General features: G+C 45.5%; 1 protein-coding gene across 1 annotated transcript in view; it reads right to left on the bottom strand.

The window, feature by feature from the left end:
* KCNN4 (potassium calcium-activated channel subfamily N member 4) overlaps nucleotides 1-14,984 on the bottom strand; it is a 66,120-nt gene extending 51,136 nt beyond the window's left edge. The window contains exon 1 of the mRNA XM_058195590.1: nucleotides 14,254-14,984. Within this exon, the coding sequence (XP_058051573.1) occupies nucleotides 14,254-14,454 (201 nt within the window). The 5' untranslated portion in view covers nucleotides 14,455-14,984. The remainder of the gene's footprint in view (nucleotides 1-14,253) is intronic.
* Between the last annotated feature and the right edge of the window lie 749 nt (nucleotides 14,985-15,733).

Below are 15,733 nucleotides of genomic sequence, written 5' to 3'. Positions count from 1 at the left end.
AAAAAGAGGGCTGGGAAAATATTTACAGACCCCTCACATCCTGGATCTAAACTGTTTCAACTCCTACCCTCAAAACGACGTTATAGAGCATTGCACACCAGAACAACTAGACACAAGGACAGTTTTTTTCCCGAACACCATCACTCTGCTAAACAAATAATTCCCTCAACACTGTCAAACTATTTATTAAATCTGCACTACTATTAATCTTCTCATCGTTCCCATCACCCTTCCCATCCCTTCCCATCATCCTTCCACTTTTGACTGTATGACTGTAACTGTGTTGCTTGTATCCTTATGATTTATATTGATATTGATTGTTTCCTGATTGCTTATTTGTTCCCTATGACTATCATTAAGTGTTGTACCTTATGATTCTTGACGAATGTAACTTGTCTTTTTATGTACACTGAGAGCCTATGCACCAAAGACAGATTCCTTCTGTGTCCAATTACACTTGGCCAATAAAAAATTCTATTCTATTCTATTCTATTCTATTTTGGTGCTCATTAACTGATTTTTCCCCCTTATTTTCACCTCATCTTTTAAAAACGAGTAGCATAATGCCATTAAAGCCTCTTTTTACAACTGATATTTAAACCAACTTTGTATTTTTTTTGTGCCATATGAAATGTAAGTCAGTAAAATATAAACCAGAAGTAACTCTGTTACGTTTTCCATTCTGTGTATAAGAAATTCAAAGGTAGTGTGACCACAGTCTTATCTATGTCTGTGTGGGAATAACTCTCAATCATTTGAGTAGATGCTTACATCCAAGCATGTACACTGACACCATATGCACCTTGTGTGTCCAATCACACTTGGCCAATAAAAAATTCTATTCTATTCTATTCTATTCTATTCTATTCTATTCTATTCTATTCTATTCTATTCTATTCTATTCTATTCTATTCGAAGAGGGCCGTGAAAATATTTACAGATCCCTCACATCCAGGACATAAACTGTTTCAACTCCTACCCTCAAAACGACGCTACAGAGCACTGCACACCAGAACAACTAGACACACAAACAGTTTTTCCCCGAAGGCCATCACTCTGCTAAACAAATAATTCCTTCAACACTGTCAAACTATTTACTAAATCTGCACTACTATTAATCTTCTCATAGTTCCCATCACCAATCTCTTTCCACTTATGACTGTATGGCTGTAACTTTGTTGCTTGTATCCTTATGATTTATATTGATTTTGCTTCCTGATTGCTTATTTGTACCCTATGACTATAAAAGAAAAGATACATTCATCAAGAATCTTAAGGTACAACACTTATGATTCTTGATGAACGTATCTTTTCTTTTATGTACACTGAGACCGTATGCACCAAGACAAATTCCTTGTGTGTCCAATCACACTTGGCCAATAAAGAATTCTATTCTATTCTATTCTATTCTATTCTATTCTATTCTATTCTATTCTATTCTATTCTATTCTATTGACTAGAAATTCGTTGTGTCCAATCACACTTGGCCAATAAAAATTCTATTCTATTCTATTCTATTCTATTCTATTCTATTCTATTCTATTCTATTCTATTCTATTCTATTCTATTGACTAGAAATTCGTTGTGTCCAATCACACTTGGCCAATACAAAATTCTATTCTATTCTATTCTATTCTATTCTATTCTATTCTATTCTATTCTATTGACTAGAAATTCGTTGTGTCCAATCACACTTGGCCAATACAAAATTCTATTCTATTCTATTCTATTCTCTTCTCTTCTCTTCTATTCTATTCTATTCACACCCAAGAACAATTTGAGAGAAAGAAAAAGATCAGGAGAAAAGAGATTCCCAGTGATTTTCCCTCCCCCTTGCTTCTTTTTCTGTTTCTCAGGACAACTCTGCCTTTGAGACGCGATCAACATTTTAGCAGGAAATTCTAGACAGGTTGGATGTTCCGTTCTTCAGCTGGAAGGGGGAAATAGTTCTCTTCCCCATCCAATTTATGTTTCATGCAGATTATGCAAAAAAGAAGGTTTTAATACCTCAAATTTTCCTGTCTGGTCCAGATCCAGATCCAGATTCAAGAAATCCAGATCTAAAGGGAAGAAAGCACCTACAGTCTTGAAAGGTTCATCTGCCATCTTGGTTCTTTTCCCTACTGTTCCTGAGTCTGGCTCATTGATCAATTTAATCGGTTAATTCAATTAATTTAGCCACTGAGCCTGACTAGGTGGCTCAGTGGCTAAGACACTGAGCTTGTCGATCAGAAAGGTTGGCAGTTCGGCGGTTCGAATCTCTAATGCAGGTCTCTCCTGGGTGAGCAGGGGGTTGGACTAGATGCAGTGGTGGGATTCAGCCGGTACGCACCAATTCGGGAGAACCGGTTGTTAACTTTCTAAGCAGTTCAGAGAGCCGGTTGTTGGAAGAAATCTTATTTTGTTTTTTTCTACTTTACAGGTCTAATCCTGTAAGGAAGGCAGGAAGGAAACATTCTGATATTGTTTCTAGCCTAATCTTTATTGCTCTGCTTACAGAAACTGCCTCTCTGGTTAACCCTTATTGCATTGTAACAGCTAACATGAGTGATGTTGATTTGGCCACGCCCATGACCGCTGAGCCACGCCTACCCAGCTGGTCATTAGAGCAGAGAACTGGTTGTTAAATTGTTTGAATCCCACCACTGACTAGATGCCCTCCAAGGTCCCTTCCAACTCTGTTGTTGATCATTTTAAACAGAATAACAGGGTTGGAAGGGGACCTTGGAGGTCTTCTAGTCCAACCCCCTGCTCAGGCGGGAAACCTTATACCGTTTCAGGAAACCCTATACTGTTTCCTTTTCTACATCCCTATAACCATAAACCATAAAATTAAATTCATGCATAATAAAGGTAAAGGTAAAGGTTCCCCTCGCACATACGTGCCAGTTGTTCCCGACTCTAGGGGGCGGTCCTCATCTCCGTTTCAAAGCCGAAGAGCCAGCGCTGTCCGGAGACGTCTCCGTGGTCATGTGGCCAGCATGATTCAACACCAAAGGCGCACGGAACACTGTTCCCTTCCCACCAAAGGTGGTCCCTATTTTTTCTACTTGCATTTTTTACGTGCTTTCGAAACTGCTAGGTTGGCAGAAGCTGGGACAAGTCACGGGAGCTCACCCCGTTACACGGCAGCACTAGGGATTCGAACCGCTGAGCTGCCGACCTTTCGATCGACAAGCTCAACGTCCTAGCCCCTGAGCCACCGCGTCCCTTTCATGCATAATACCACTAGGCTAAAAAAAAAAAAAAAAGTGCGTTAAGCAAGTTTCAAAACTAATCCATCTCGGCACATTGTGTGAGTGTAGCAACTGAGAAGGATTTCTTTATTTTCGGAATACTTTGTAGTCCATCAACCGGGATTTTTGTCCGGGTTGAGCAGGGTGGCGTTATGGAATGTTCATTAACATTCCAACTTCTGAGAGAAGGAAGCTCATTTACGGGGTGTTTAAGCCAACTTACCTCTTCCCCCCACCTCACCTTAACAGAATCTCTCGGCTGGCTCGTCTACACTTCCCACAGGCAGCGGCAAAGCAACAAATGCGACGGTATTTTTTTTTCCCTTGGCCGCAAGGTGAAAATCACCTTTTAAGCAAACGCATGCCATTTGCAAAGGTCACCCGTTGAAGAACTGAGAAGAAGCTTCTTGGGTGAGACATGAAATGTCTTCAAGAAGAAACCAAGTCCAGTTGCCTTTTGAAAAAGCTCCTTTCATCAGTGGTGGCTTTCACATATTCTTACCACCGGTTCACCGCGCATGCCCACTTCCCGCACTCGCGCACCTTCCACGCACGCGCCCACGGCCTCAAAAATGTGGCTAAATAGGACGGCACGATGCCGGGGCGGGTGGTCCGACCCACTTGCAGTCGCCGCTACCAGTTCGCCTGAACCGGTACGAACCGGCGGAATACCACCTCTGCCTTTCATCCCCTGAGCCCTGCACCCCATCCCATATATCAGGGGTCTCCAACCTTGGCAACTTTAAGACCCCTGCCATTTATAACATCTGCAATCCATTGGAGGAGCCTTTGCCACTTTGGCTAAGCAGAGACTCCATATTCTAAGGCAGCCTACCTGCAGATGTCAGAGGTGTGCAAGGCACAAGAACATCGTTTCGGTGCCCTCTTTACGCAATGGTGCAAAGCAAGCTATGGTTTGATTCCTGGGGCATCAAAACCAGCAGTGAAATTCACTTACCTTCGCTACTGGTTCGGGAACGGGAGCACGCGGGAGCACGCGGGAGCACGCGAGCACCTCCTTTGCGCATGCGCAGAACCTTCTGCACATGTGCAGATGGTGGAAAAATGGGACGTCGTGACATCCTAGCTGGTAGGTGGAGCCTCCCGCTGCTGGTGCTACCAGTTCGGCAAGCCGGATAGAACCGGGGGTGGGGAGCAGATTTCACCATTGCATCAAACTCCTCACGGAAGGAGAAGACACGGGGCTGATCTACACAACACGCTTGTATTCTGCAGAATAACAGAAGAGGACAAGAAGTCTCCTTCCCTGAGGAGTTTGGTGCCCCGGGAATCAAATCATAGCTTGCTCTGCAGCATTGCATAGAGGGGTCACCAAAGCCATGTGTTGTGTCTCGTCCGATCTCACCACAGCCAGGGCCTTCTTATCTGCTTCCGAACACGGAGGAATGCCCTAGTATGCCTCCCGGCCCCAGCTCTGGCTCCATGCCCAGACAGGCTGAAGAGGAGGAAATACCTCCAGCCCCCAGCTCTGGCTCCATGCCCAGGCAAACGGAGCAACTAGACCCCTCCCCCTCCTCCACAGCATGTGAGCCTGAGGGAGGTCTATTACCAACAGCTGCCGACTGGAGTGACCCTTGTGTCAGAAGACTTGATAGGCGGAGGCAACAGAAGGAAGGGAGGGGCAGGCCTGGATAAGTGCTGAGTCATGGAGCCATACCCCATGGCCTATATAAAGGATCTGCTTTCTGGCATTCTCTGAGTCAGGCAAAGTCTAAACATATCTTGCTGAAGTCACTTTCTGGTCTCCTGCCTGCCCTGAGGACTTTGCTAGGACTTTGGCAGAGCTGCAGAGGCACACCTGATTCGGATTTCCCTGACCCGGCCGTCAGCGGAGTGGGACACGACACCATGCTTGTGTAGGAGCTCTCTAGTCCAGGGGTCTTCAACCTTGGCAACTTTAAAACTTGTGGACTTCAGCTCCCAGAATTATGGGAGTTGAAATCCACAAGTCTTAAAGTTACTAAGGTTGGACCTCTGCTCTAGTCCATGCCCTGTTTGAGCAGGAGACTCTACACCACTTCAGACAAGCGGTTGTCCAATCTCTTCTCAAAAACTTCCAGTGATGGAGCACTCACAGCTTCTGAAGGCAAGCTCATCCACTTGTTCACACTCTTAAGGAAATTTCTCCTTATTCCTAGAGTGGTTTTCTCCTTGATTAAGAGACGCATCCTTGCAGCGGAGTCTCTATTCCATTGCCAGGCCCCTGCTCAGACACACCAAGGCCAGGCCAAGATGTTGTTGCTCAAAACTGAGGTTTTCCCTAGTAAAAATGGAAGAAAACTTCTGGTTCAGGGATACTGCAAAATCCCCATTCCCTCCCCACTCCTGGGGGAAGGATACTGCAAAATCCCCATTCCCTCCCCACTCCTGGGGGAAGGATACTGCAAAATCCCTATTCCCTCCCCACTCCTGGGGGAAGGATATTGCAAAATCCCCATTCCCTTCCCACTCCAGGGGAAGGATACTGCAAAATCTCCATTCCCTCCCACTCCTGGGGAAAGGACATTGCAAAACCTCCATTCCCTCCCCACTCCAGGGGAAGGATACTGCAAAATCTCCATTCTTACCCCACTCCAGGGGAAGGATACTGCAAAATCTCCATTCCCACTCCACTCTGGGGCCAGTCAGAGGTGGTATTTGCCAGTTCTCTGAACTACTCAAAATTTCAAAATTCAGAACCTGCTGAATAGCATCCCTGGATCCTGGGCATAACCTCCAGCTGGCAGAGTGGTTAAGCTGGGTTCATTCCAAGTTCCTTCTCCGGGTTTGAGAAGACATTCTAATCAGTGCAAATACCAAGCTGGGAAATGCAAAGATTGTAGAAAGCCTTAAGTGTGGAGGAACCGCCGAAGTTCTTTACTCACAAGATTAAAAAAAAATAAAAATACAAGAGAATTTGAGATATGGCCGGAAAAAGAGAAATGAAACAGAAGGTGACTCATATGGGTGGTATTTTGGCAATTTAGGAATCCCACACTTCTGCCACCAATACCCTCCCATCGACCTGTGCGCTCTCACAGAGAGGGTCTCAGGGTGCCGTCAGCCAAACAATGTCGACTGGCAGCCCCCAGGGGAAGAGCCTTCTCTGTGGGGGCACCTACCCTATGGAATGAATTACCTCTGGGACTACGCCTTCTTCCCGACCTCCGGGCCTTTAAGCGGGAGCTCAAGACCTTTTTGTTTCACCGAGCAGGGCTGGCCTAAGGGTAATTTTAATGGGCGGTTTTATTGATAGCTTTGGTTTTATAGTTTACCTGTTATTTTAATATTCGGCCTATGGAAACAGATTTTTAAATTGAAATAGCGCGTTTTAATTTTTGTATATGTCTTTTTAACTTGGCTGTAAACCGCCCTGAGTCTTCGGAGAAGGGTGGTATAGAAATGCAAATAATAAATAAATAAATAAATAAATGGCAAATTCACAACTGAGGCCGAAGGAAGATAATGCTTCTTTTATGAGCTTGAGATAAACAGATATGCACGCACAGATAATGCACCTTAGCTAATTCCACTTTCCCTTTTCCTGCTTCTAATTTTCCCTGCATGCAAAAGAGGCAACATTTGAATCACACCCACCTCATCCCCAACCTGATATTTTTAATGTGGTCGAAGGCGGTGGGGGTGGGGTCGATGATGGAATAAACATCTGGAGAAGAAACAAACCTACTGCGTCTAATTCCTGGAGTTCATACAAGTGGTCCTTGATTTAGCACCATAGGTTTGAGTGACTGTTCGAAGTTACAACAGCCCCTGAAAAAAATTGATTTACGATCGATTTTTCACTCTTGGGGACCGTTGCAGCATCCCTGATCAAAATTCAGGTGCTTGGCAACTGGCGTGTATTTATGACAGTTGCAATGTCCCGGGCAGAGGTTTCAGCAGGTTCTGACCAGTTCTGGAGAACCAGCAGCGGAAATTTTGAGTAGTTTGGAGAACCGGTAAATACCACCTCTGACTGGCCCCGCCCCCATCTATTCTCTGCCTCCCGAGTCTCAGCTGATCAGGAGGAAATGGGGATTTTGCAGTATCCTTCCTCTGGATTGGGGTGGGAATGGAGATTTTATAGTATTTTTCCCTTGCCACGCCCACCAAGCCCTGCCACACCCACTAAGCCACGCCCACAGAACCAGTAGTAAAAAAAATTGACGCCCACCACTGGTCCCGGGTCATGTGATCTCCTTTTTGCGACCTTCTGGCATGCAAAATCAACGAGGAAGACAGATTTGCTTAACAGCTGGGTTGCTAACTTAACAGCTGCAGTGATTCTTTAACCACTGTGGCAAGATAGGTCGGAAAACGGGGATAAAACCCACTTAACGACTGCCTTCCTCAGCAGTGAAAATGTGCACTCCATTGTGGTTCATAAGGCGGGGATTACCTGTATACGAATGAAATGGGTTTTCACCTTTGTCCTAAGTAAAGGTAAAGGTAAAGGTTCCCCTCGCACATACGTGCTAATCGTTCCTGACTCTAAGGGGTGGTGCTCATCTCCATTTCAAAGCCGAAGAGCCAGCGCTGTCCGAAGACGTCTCCATGGTCATGTGGCCGGCATGACTCAATGCCAAAGGCGCACAGAACACTGTTACCTACCCACCAAAGGTGGTCCCTATTTCTCTACTTGCATTTTTACATGCTTTCGAAACTGCTAAACTGTCCTAAACTCAGTCACTATTTTGGTTTCCTCCCTGACACACCACTCCAGCGCCTGCTGTAATTCTTGGCTCGAAAAAGTTGTCCTCTTTTTATCCCGTGAAGCACCAAACTGGTTCATCTTTCAGAGGGAAAAAGCTTCTTGGAGGGTGAGTGTGGGGACACATGCAATGCACAGGGAGGAAAACGCACACACATTTCATTCCAAAGTGAAGGAAACTAATTCTCTTCCCGTCATTTTTCATTTTCCGATAGACGGATGTTTATTTATTCTTTCGTTTGTTAGCTCAAACAAACGCAAAGCAACATCTGTTGCATTCTTCCACTCTCCTACACAACGACCCTGTAGGGTAGGGGTAGGGTTTTCATTTCTTGCTTCTTCGTGGCAGAAGCATCACGCTTGAAACAAGGCATATTAAAACCATGGACATAAAATGTAAGATTAACATATGTGCAAATGAAACAGGTCTTGCCCTGAAATTATCAACGTTCATTGTGTTCTGTCGCACTGCCAGGAAGTGCTCAAGCGTACACTGATCTGGACACAAAGGGCAGGTATGCACCTGTGTTGTTGCCCGCATATCACCACAATCGCAAAGAGCAGAAGCCACCAGATAGTCACATTTGCTCAGAGTGTCTCTGGATCTTGTGCTACTTCTGTTTTAGGATTAGGGTTAAGGAAAGAGAACAGCCCAAGTCACTTACATTCTTTCAGGGCTGAGGGTAGTTTTAAGCCTAGGTCTCCCCATTCCTAATTCACCTTAAAAAGGTAAAGGTTCCCCTCGCACATATGTGCTAGTCATTCCTGACTCTAGGGGGCGGTGCTCATCTCTGTTTCAAAGCCGAAGAGCCAGCGCTGTCCGAAGACGTCTCCATGGTCATGTGGCCGGCATGACTCAACGCCAAAGGCGCACGGAACGCTGTTACCTTCCCACCAAAGGTGGTCCCTATTTTTCTACTTGCCTTTTTTACCTGCTTTCGAAACTGCTAAACTGTCCTAAACTCAGTCACTATTTTGGTTTCCTCCCTGACACACCACTCCAGCGCCTGCTGTAATTCTTGGCTCGAAAAAGTTGTCCTCTTTTTATCCCGTGAAGCACCAAACTGGTTCATCTTTCAGAGGAAAATTTGCTTCTTGGAGGGTGAGTGTGGGGACACATGCAATCCACATGGAGGAAAATGCACATACATTTCATTCCAAAGTAAAGGAAACTAATTCTCTTCCCGTCATTTTTCATTTTCCGATAGACGGATGTTTATTTATTCTTTCGTTTGTTAGCTCAAACAAACGCAAAGCAACATCTGTTGCATTCCTCCACACTCCTGCACAACGACCCTGTAGGGTAGGGGTAGGGTTTTCATTTCTTGCTTCTTCGTGGCAGAAGCATCACGCTTGAAACAAGGCATATTAAAACCACGGACATAAAATGTAAGATTAACATATGTGCAAATGAAACAGGTCTTGCCCTGAAATTATCAACGTTCATTGTGTTCTGTCACACTGCCAGGAAGTGCTCAAGCGTACACTGATCTGGACACAAAGGGCAGGTATGCACCTGTGTTGTTGCCCGCATATCACCACAATCGCAAAGAGCAGAAGCCACCAGATAGTCACATTTGCTCAGAGTGTCTCTGGATCTTGTGCTACTTCTGTTTCAGGATTAGAGTTAAGGAAAGAGAACAGCCCAAGTCACTTACATTCTTTCAGGGCTGAGGGTAGTTTTAAGCCTAGCTCTCCCCATTCCTAATTCACCTTAAAAAGGTAAAGGTTCCCCTCGCACATATGTGCTAGTCATTCCTGACTCTAGGGGGTGGTGCTCATCTCTGTTTCAAAGCCGAAGGGCCAGCGCTGTCGGAAGATGTCTATGTGGTCATGTGGCTGGCATGACTCAACGCCAAAGGTGCACGGAACGCTGTTACCTTCCCACCAAAGGTGGTCCCTATTTTTTTCTACTTGCGTTTTTTACGTGCTTTCGAACTGCTAGGTTGGCAGAAGCTGGGACAAGGAACGGGAGCTCACCCCGTTACGCGGTGCTAGGGATTCGAACCACTGAACTGCCGACCTTTCGATCGACAAGCTCAGCATCTCAGCCACTGAGCCACCGCTTAGTTAATTCACCTTAACTATGCACAAACTGACCCAATCAGTTAAATTGCACATCTTGTAATCATTACAGCCAGGATCCATCCAATTTAATCATAACAGATAAAGGTTTCAAAAGAAGGGACAGTTTTCTATCCATTTCATGAGAAATCCCGAAAAACTTTAATTCTTGCCAAAACTTTCAGGCAGAAAGTTTTACAAAAGTTTATAAAACAAGCACGCACGCTTCAAGTTTTTAAAAGTTGCTCTTGGCCCCAAATGATTACAAAGCCAGAAGCATTGAAGAAGGGAGAAAAATGGGATTGGTTTTTTTTCACTGGGTCTACATCGGTTTGGGAGACAATCTGCAGATAGTGCAAACTGAATCCCACTCAGGTACAGAAAAAACATTTGAAATAACACCACTAGTAAGGATAAGTTTGAGAAGATAAAATAAGCAATAAATCAGGAGATTCTGTGGAAGAAATGTCTTATTTCAACAAGGCAGAAATATTGGAGAGTAAATTAACCTCACACTTAGACAGTGGACGTGTGAAAATCTGAGCGTGGAAACTTGTTTTTAAGACAGAGATAAACCGTAATACTATTAACTGATGTATAATGTGCTGATTGTGCAAATAGCAGTGGAAGTATGAAAATCTGAGCATGCAAACTTGTTTTTAAGACAGAGGTAATACTATTAACTGATGTATAATGTGCTGATTGTGCAAATAGCTATCTCATTATTTCCGTGTCGGATGCAGAAAATCGAAATGCTCTTTCCTAGCGTGAAAGGTGGAAACGTGTCCTTTGCATGTTTTCTTGAACAACCGTACCAGGCTATACCAAAAGCATTCGTTTTTCTACAAGTTTCTGGGGAGGCCCAAAAGTATTCAATTCTAGTCTGGTCTTGCAGCAGATAGAAACATGGCTTGGAGCAGTTTGTCCACAAAGCCACTTCAGCAAAACTGTCGGTCAAGATCAGCAAATCCATATCTGGCCTCTGTTCGGTTTTGAGGGCAAAGCCCTTATGCAATTTTGCAGCACAGATGTAGCCCCAGTTGTTCTAACTGCCCCTTTCCTATACAGGTAGTCCTCGACGGTTCATTTAGTGGCCGTTCAGAGTTACAACGGCACTGAAAAATGTGACAATGAACCAGTGGAACGGCTTGCCTTCAGAAGTCGTGGGTGCTCCATCACTGAAGGTTTTTAAGAAGAGACTGGACGGGCCCTTATCTAAAATGGTCTAGGACAGTGGTCTCCAACCTTGGCAACTTGAAGACTTGTGGACTTCAACTCCCAGAATTCCTCAGCCAGCTGGAACTCTGGGAGTTGAAGTCCACAAGTCTTCAAGTTGCCAAGGTTGGAGACCCCTGGTCTAGGGTCTCCTGCTTGAGCAGGGGGCTGGATTAGAAGACCTCCAAGGTCCCTTCCAGCTCTATTCCGATTGATTGATTTACGACCGTTTTTCACAGTTTGCAGCATCCCCAGGGTCACGTGATCACAATTCAGATGCTTGGCAACCGCTTCATATTTATGACGGTTACAGCGTCCCGGGGTCATGTGATCCCTTTTGGTGACCTTCTGAGAAGCAAAGGCAACGGGGGAAGCCGGATTGACTTAACAGCCATGTCGCTAACTTAACAGCTGCAGTGATTCACTTAACAACAGTGGCAAGAAAAGTCATAAAATGGGGCAAATGTTTCACTTGACATAAATTTGGGGCTCCGTTGTGGTCGTAACTTGAGGACTATCATTCCCCCCCCCCGGCTTTCTCTGAAAGGAGCAACCCAGTTTTTGAGTTGATCGAACAGTACTCTACCTGTTCTACCTTTTGCAGTTATAAGTACCGTTAACCCTCGAATTACGACCACAATTAGCACCAGCATTTCCATTGCTACACCAAAGGAGTTGTTGAGTGAGTCACGTCTGTAAAATCAGACCTTTCCTGCTGCCGTTGTTCAGCGAAACGCTGCCGTTGTTAAGCAAACCACACAGTTGTTTAAGAAATCTGGCTTCCTCCGCCGATTTTGCTTGTCGGAAGAGGGCTGGGAAAGTTGCAATCCCGTTGATCACGTGGCCTTGGAAAGGCTGCAACCGTCGTAAAGGCGAGCATCGGTTATAAATCCTTTTTTTTTTTTTAGAGCTGTTGTAACTTTGAACTGCCACTAAATGAATGGTCGTAATCCTTTTTTTTTTTTTTAAAGTCACGTGAAAGCTTGTAGCCATTAAATTTGGCGACAAGTTTTACAGGGCTTGTTACATAGGACGTTGATCCAAAAATTGGTTTTTTAAGCACACAAAGAGGGGGAGGACATCATTTTTTTGTTCGAAGGCCGTCATTTTATCACAACGTTAGAGAAACGGGAAAGAAAATATCCAAAGCAACCTTTCCCTTCTCGCCGTGTGCTGCAATCAAGCTGATTTAGGAAACCGTAAATGGTTTTACGTTTCCTTCCACTTTTTGGCCCATAAAAATGTGTTCAGAGGGTTGGGTACAAATAGCAAGAGGACCCGTGCAAGAGAAATGTTGTGTTTTTATTTTTATTCTATCCTGGGCCTTTTTTTTTTTTTGTGGAGCCTGGATCACTTCCTCTCTTTCTTTCTGGCTAACTTATTCTCGCCCCTCCGGCGAGGTGAACCGTGTTAAGATCCCTGCACAAACTTGTTGTAAAGGAGACTAAAAAAAAAAAACCCAAAAAAACTACCACTCCTGGCGTCCAATTCCGGCTTTGTAACCGCAACATTGCAGGGACTTTTCTGCCAGATCTTGACAGATTCTGCTTAAAATAAGGAGCTATATTGGGTAGACAGATGGCACTCTGGCTAATAAAGATGCCGGACGACAGTTTTGGGACTCCACAGAACTTGTGGGCAGAACATCTTTAGAATTATTGAGTAATTCGGCTAGTTTTTATTATTATTGAGTAATTCCCCTGCTGGCTGGGGAATTCTGGGAGCGGAAGTCCACCCCGTTTAAAGTTATTGAGGTTGAGAATCCCAACAGCACTTTTTCACTTTTCAACAGCACTCTGTGTGCAGCACTTTTTCCAATAGGCAGCTGGACTTGGTTTTTCCTTGAAGATGTTTCGCTTCCTGCCCAAGAAGCTTCCTCAGTTCACCTTCGAGGAAAAACCAAGTCCAATTGCCTTTCGATAAAGCACTTTCAGAACCACTATGACCTAGACCAGGGGTCTCCAACCTTGGAAACTTTAAGACTTGTGGACTTCAACTCCCAGCAAAGCTGGCTGAGGAATTCTGGGTGTTGAAGTCCACAAGTCTTAAAGTTACTAAGGTTGGAGACCTCCGACCTGGACAACGGAGAATCTCCATAAGACATTGTGAAACACCGAATTAGCTTCCTTTTCCTTATGGACCAAAGAGGTGACATAGATAGGTCCCTCTTCTGCTATTTCACCCGCACAACAACCTTGGGAGGGTGTTCCGACTGAGAGCTTAACGGGCTCAAGGAAGCTTCCAAAACCGAGCAAGGACTAAAATCTGGGGATTCCCAGTTCCTAAACCAACCCCTTCCCCCTTTCCCTACACGGGATGATTCCAGCGTTTGGAGAAGTCCATCGAAAAAGCAGTTCATCGCTCAACATCTGCCTGCCTCTTTCAGACAACCTTCATCTGTAACTGAATCTGCTATTAGAGAAAGCCCCTTGCTGACTTACCCAAATCTGGCACGATCAGCTTTCCAGAACAGGGGTCTCCAACCTTGGCCATTTTAAGCCTGGCGGACTTCAACTCCCAGAATTCCCCAGCCAGCAAAGCTGGGAGTTGAAGTCCGCCAGGCTTAAAGTTTATTTATTTTTATTTTTTTAATTTGCATTTATATCCCATCCTTCTCCTTCAGGGCGGCTTACACTATGGCAAGCAATAGTCTTCATCCATTTGTATATTTATATACAAAGTCAACTTATTGCCCCCAACAATCTGGGTCCTCATTTTACCTACCTTATAAAGGATGGAAGATTGAGTCAACCTTGGGCCTGGTGGGGCTTGAACCTGCAGTAATTGCAAGCAGCTGCTGTTAATAACAGACTGCATTAGTCTGTTGAGCCACCAGAGGCCAAGGTTGGAGACCCCTGTTCCAGAAAGCCAAACTTTAAAAAAAAAAAAAAACATACTCTGTGCAAGGTGATTTGGGATGAAAGCAGGAGCAAGAATAGACAAACCCGGTTTCCAGGCTGAAGTGAGGCTTAAGGAGCAAGGTAAGGGTCCATGTGAGAAGCCAGGAGCTGGCGGCCAGCGACTTACCTCGCAGTGGCCGAACCAGGCCAGCTCTGTGTGCAGCACCATCAGGAAGATACCCGACATGGCCATCAGCAACGACCACCCGGCCAGATTCTTCTCTTCCCCCAGCAAGAGTTTCCGTCCTCGAAGGCGACGCAGGTTCTCGCCAGGCTCCGGCGGGATGTGAAGGGTCCTGGTCTCAGCTGGGTCTTGTTTGATCTGCATCTCGTGAGCGTTGCTGGGGGCGGAAGAGCGCTTGGTGCCCGGAGCTGGGAGGCAGGGGCTGAAGACCCCTTGGGCAGCCCCCCATCCCTGCCTCTTGAGCAACCAGCAGGCAGCCAGGACGAGGGTGGGAAGGAGGGAGGAAAGAAAAGAAAAGAAAAGGAAGGAAGGATGGAAGGAAGGAAGGAAGGAAGGAAGGAAGGAAGGAAGGAAGGAAGGAAAGAAAGAAAGAAAGAAAGAAAGAAAGAAAGAAAGAAAGAAAGAAAGAAAGAAAGAAAGAAAGAAAGAAAGAAAGAAAGAAAGAAAGAAGTGAAAGTGACAAGAAAGCAAAAGTGGAAAGCCAAGGGACAAGACAAAAAGAAGGAAAAATAACAGCAGCCCAAAGAGAATCCGCGTCCCGAGAAAGTGCTGAAGAAACCGAAGCGCTCGCGCGGAGTCCCGGAGACCCGACTGCTACCCAACCAAGCCCCGCAGAGCGCCGGAGGAACTCGCTGGTGCTTTCGGGCTGGGGCACTTCGTCAGCGGGCGGGGCGAGGCGAGACAGGGCGGGGGCTGCTCAAGAAGGGCCGGGCGAAATGTGAAAAGGCGAGAAGGGGCCGGAGCCGAGTGCCTGGCGGCGCGTCAGGGGACTTGGGACTTTATAGGGACAGGGGTCTCCAACCTTGGCAACTTTAAGCCAAGATCTCCAACCTTGGCAACTTTAATTGGCAACATTCTATTTGTCAATGTTTGCATTCTTCACCATAACAGCTTGACATTTGGGTCCTAAATGTTTTATTTTTCTTCCTTTTCTGCACTCTGTGATTAAATGCTATATTAAATGCTATATTAAGCCTAGCCAGGCTTAAAGTTGCCAAGGTTGGAGACCCCTGTTATAGGGGCAGGAAGAGTGGGGAGGGGGCCCTGGGAACCAGAAGGGCAGAGAATCAATTCCCCCCTCCCCATCTCTCTCTCTCCCCCATCCCTCTTCCCTCCGACACGCCCGGGATCCCTATCTGGCTGCGAAAAGTGACCTAGAAACACGCCCAACGCCGAGCCTAAGAACCGGGCTGCAAAGTGAAACCGAGATCCGCGTTTGTGCGTCCCCACGACACACTTAAAGCGTGTTGTCTTGTCTGTGGAGATTCTCAGTCATCCAGGTCATTGTTGTCCCAAAGGTGCTTTCCCGCCCCCCGCTCTTTTTTCTTTATTTTTTTTTTTTAAAAACAGTGCCTTGTCATTTACAAATTGTGCAAAAACCAAAGAAAAATTCATAGTCAATCTTAACACGCAAACTAAGAGG

The sequence above is a fragment of the Ahaetulla prasina genome, chromosome 10 (genome assembly GCF_028640845.1).
Source record: "Ahaetulla prasina isolate Xishuangbanna chromosome 10, ASM2864084v1, whole genome shotgun sequence".
Classification (NCBI taxonomy): Eukaryota; Metazoa; Chordata; class Lepidosauria; order Squamata; family Colubridae; genus Ahaetulla; species Ahaetulla prasina.
This window is presented reverse-complemented; position numbering and strand designations above follow the sequence as displayed.